A 316-nucleotide genomic window follows, 5' to 3' on the forward strand; every position below is an offset into this window, starting at 1 on the left:
ACGATCTGCATGCCTGTATGTGAGGCAGTCCGGGCTGCTGGCGCCGTCGTATACGCAGCTCTCGCTGCTGCTGCTGCTGCTGCTGCTGCTGCTGCTGCTGGTTGCCCACGGGGGAAGGCGAGCCTTCCTTCTATCATCCTGCTGTGGTTGCTGCTGCTGCTGCTGCTGCTGCTGCTGCGCTGCAGCAGCAGCAGCAGCTGGAGGGGGAGACCAATCCCTGTGACGGCGCAGACTGCGGGGGGAGCCAGAGGCCGGCAAAGACAAAAGTACCTGTTGCTGCTGCTGCTGCTGCTGCTGCTGTTGCTGCTGCTGCTGC

At 63.9% G+C, this 316-nt stretch overlaps 1 protein-coding gene across 1 annotated transcript in view; it reads right to left on the reverse strand.

Annotated features, from left to right (window-relative positions):
* The window catches only part of EMH_0055530 (uncharacterized protein), a gene marked incomplete at both ends in the record, with an annotated part of 2,867 nt that overhangs the window by 261 nt on the left and 2,290 nt on the right, over positions 1 to 316 (reverse strand). The window contains one exon of the mRNA XM_038022022.1: positions 1 to 314. Coding sequence (XP_037877876.1) covers positions 1 to 314 — 314 coding nt within the window. The remainder of the gene's footprint in view (positions 315 to 316) is intronic.

The sequence above is a fragment of the Eimeria mitis genome, genomic scaffold, assembly GCF_000499745.2.
Source record: "Eimeria mitis Houghton genomic scaffold, Emh_scaff2558, whole genome shotgun sequence".
NCBI classification, from domain to species: Eukaryota; Apicomplexa; class Conoidasida; order Eucoccidiorida; family Eimeriidae; genus Eimeria; species Eimeria mitis.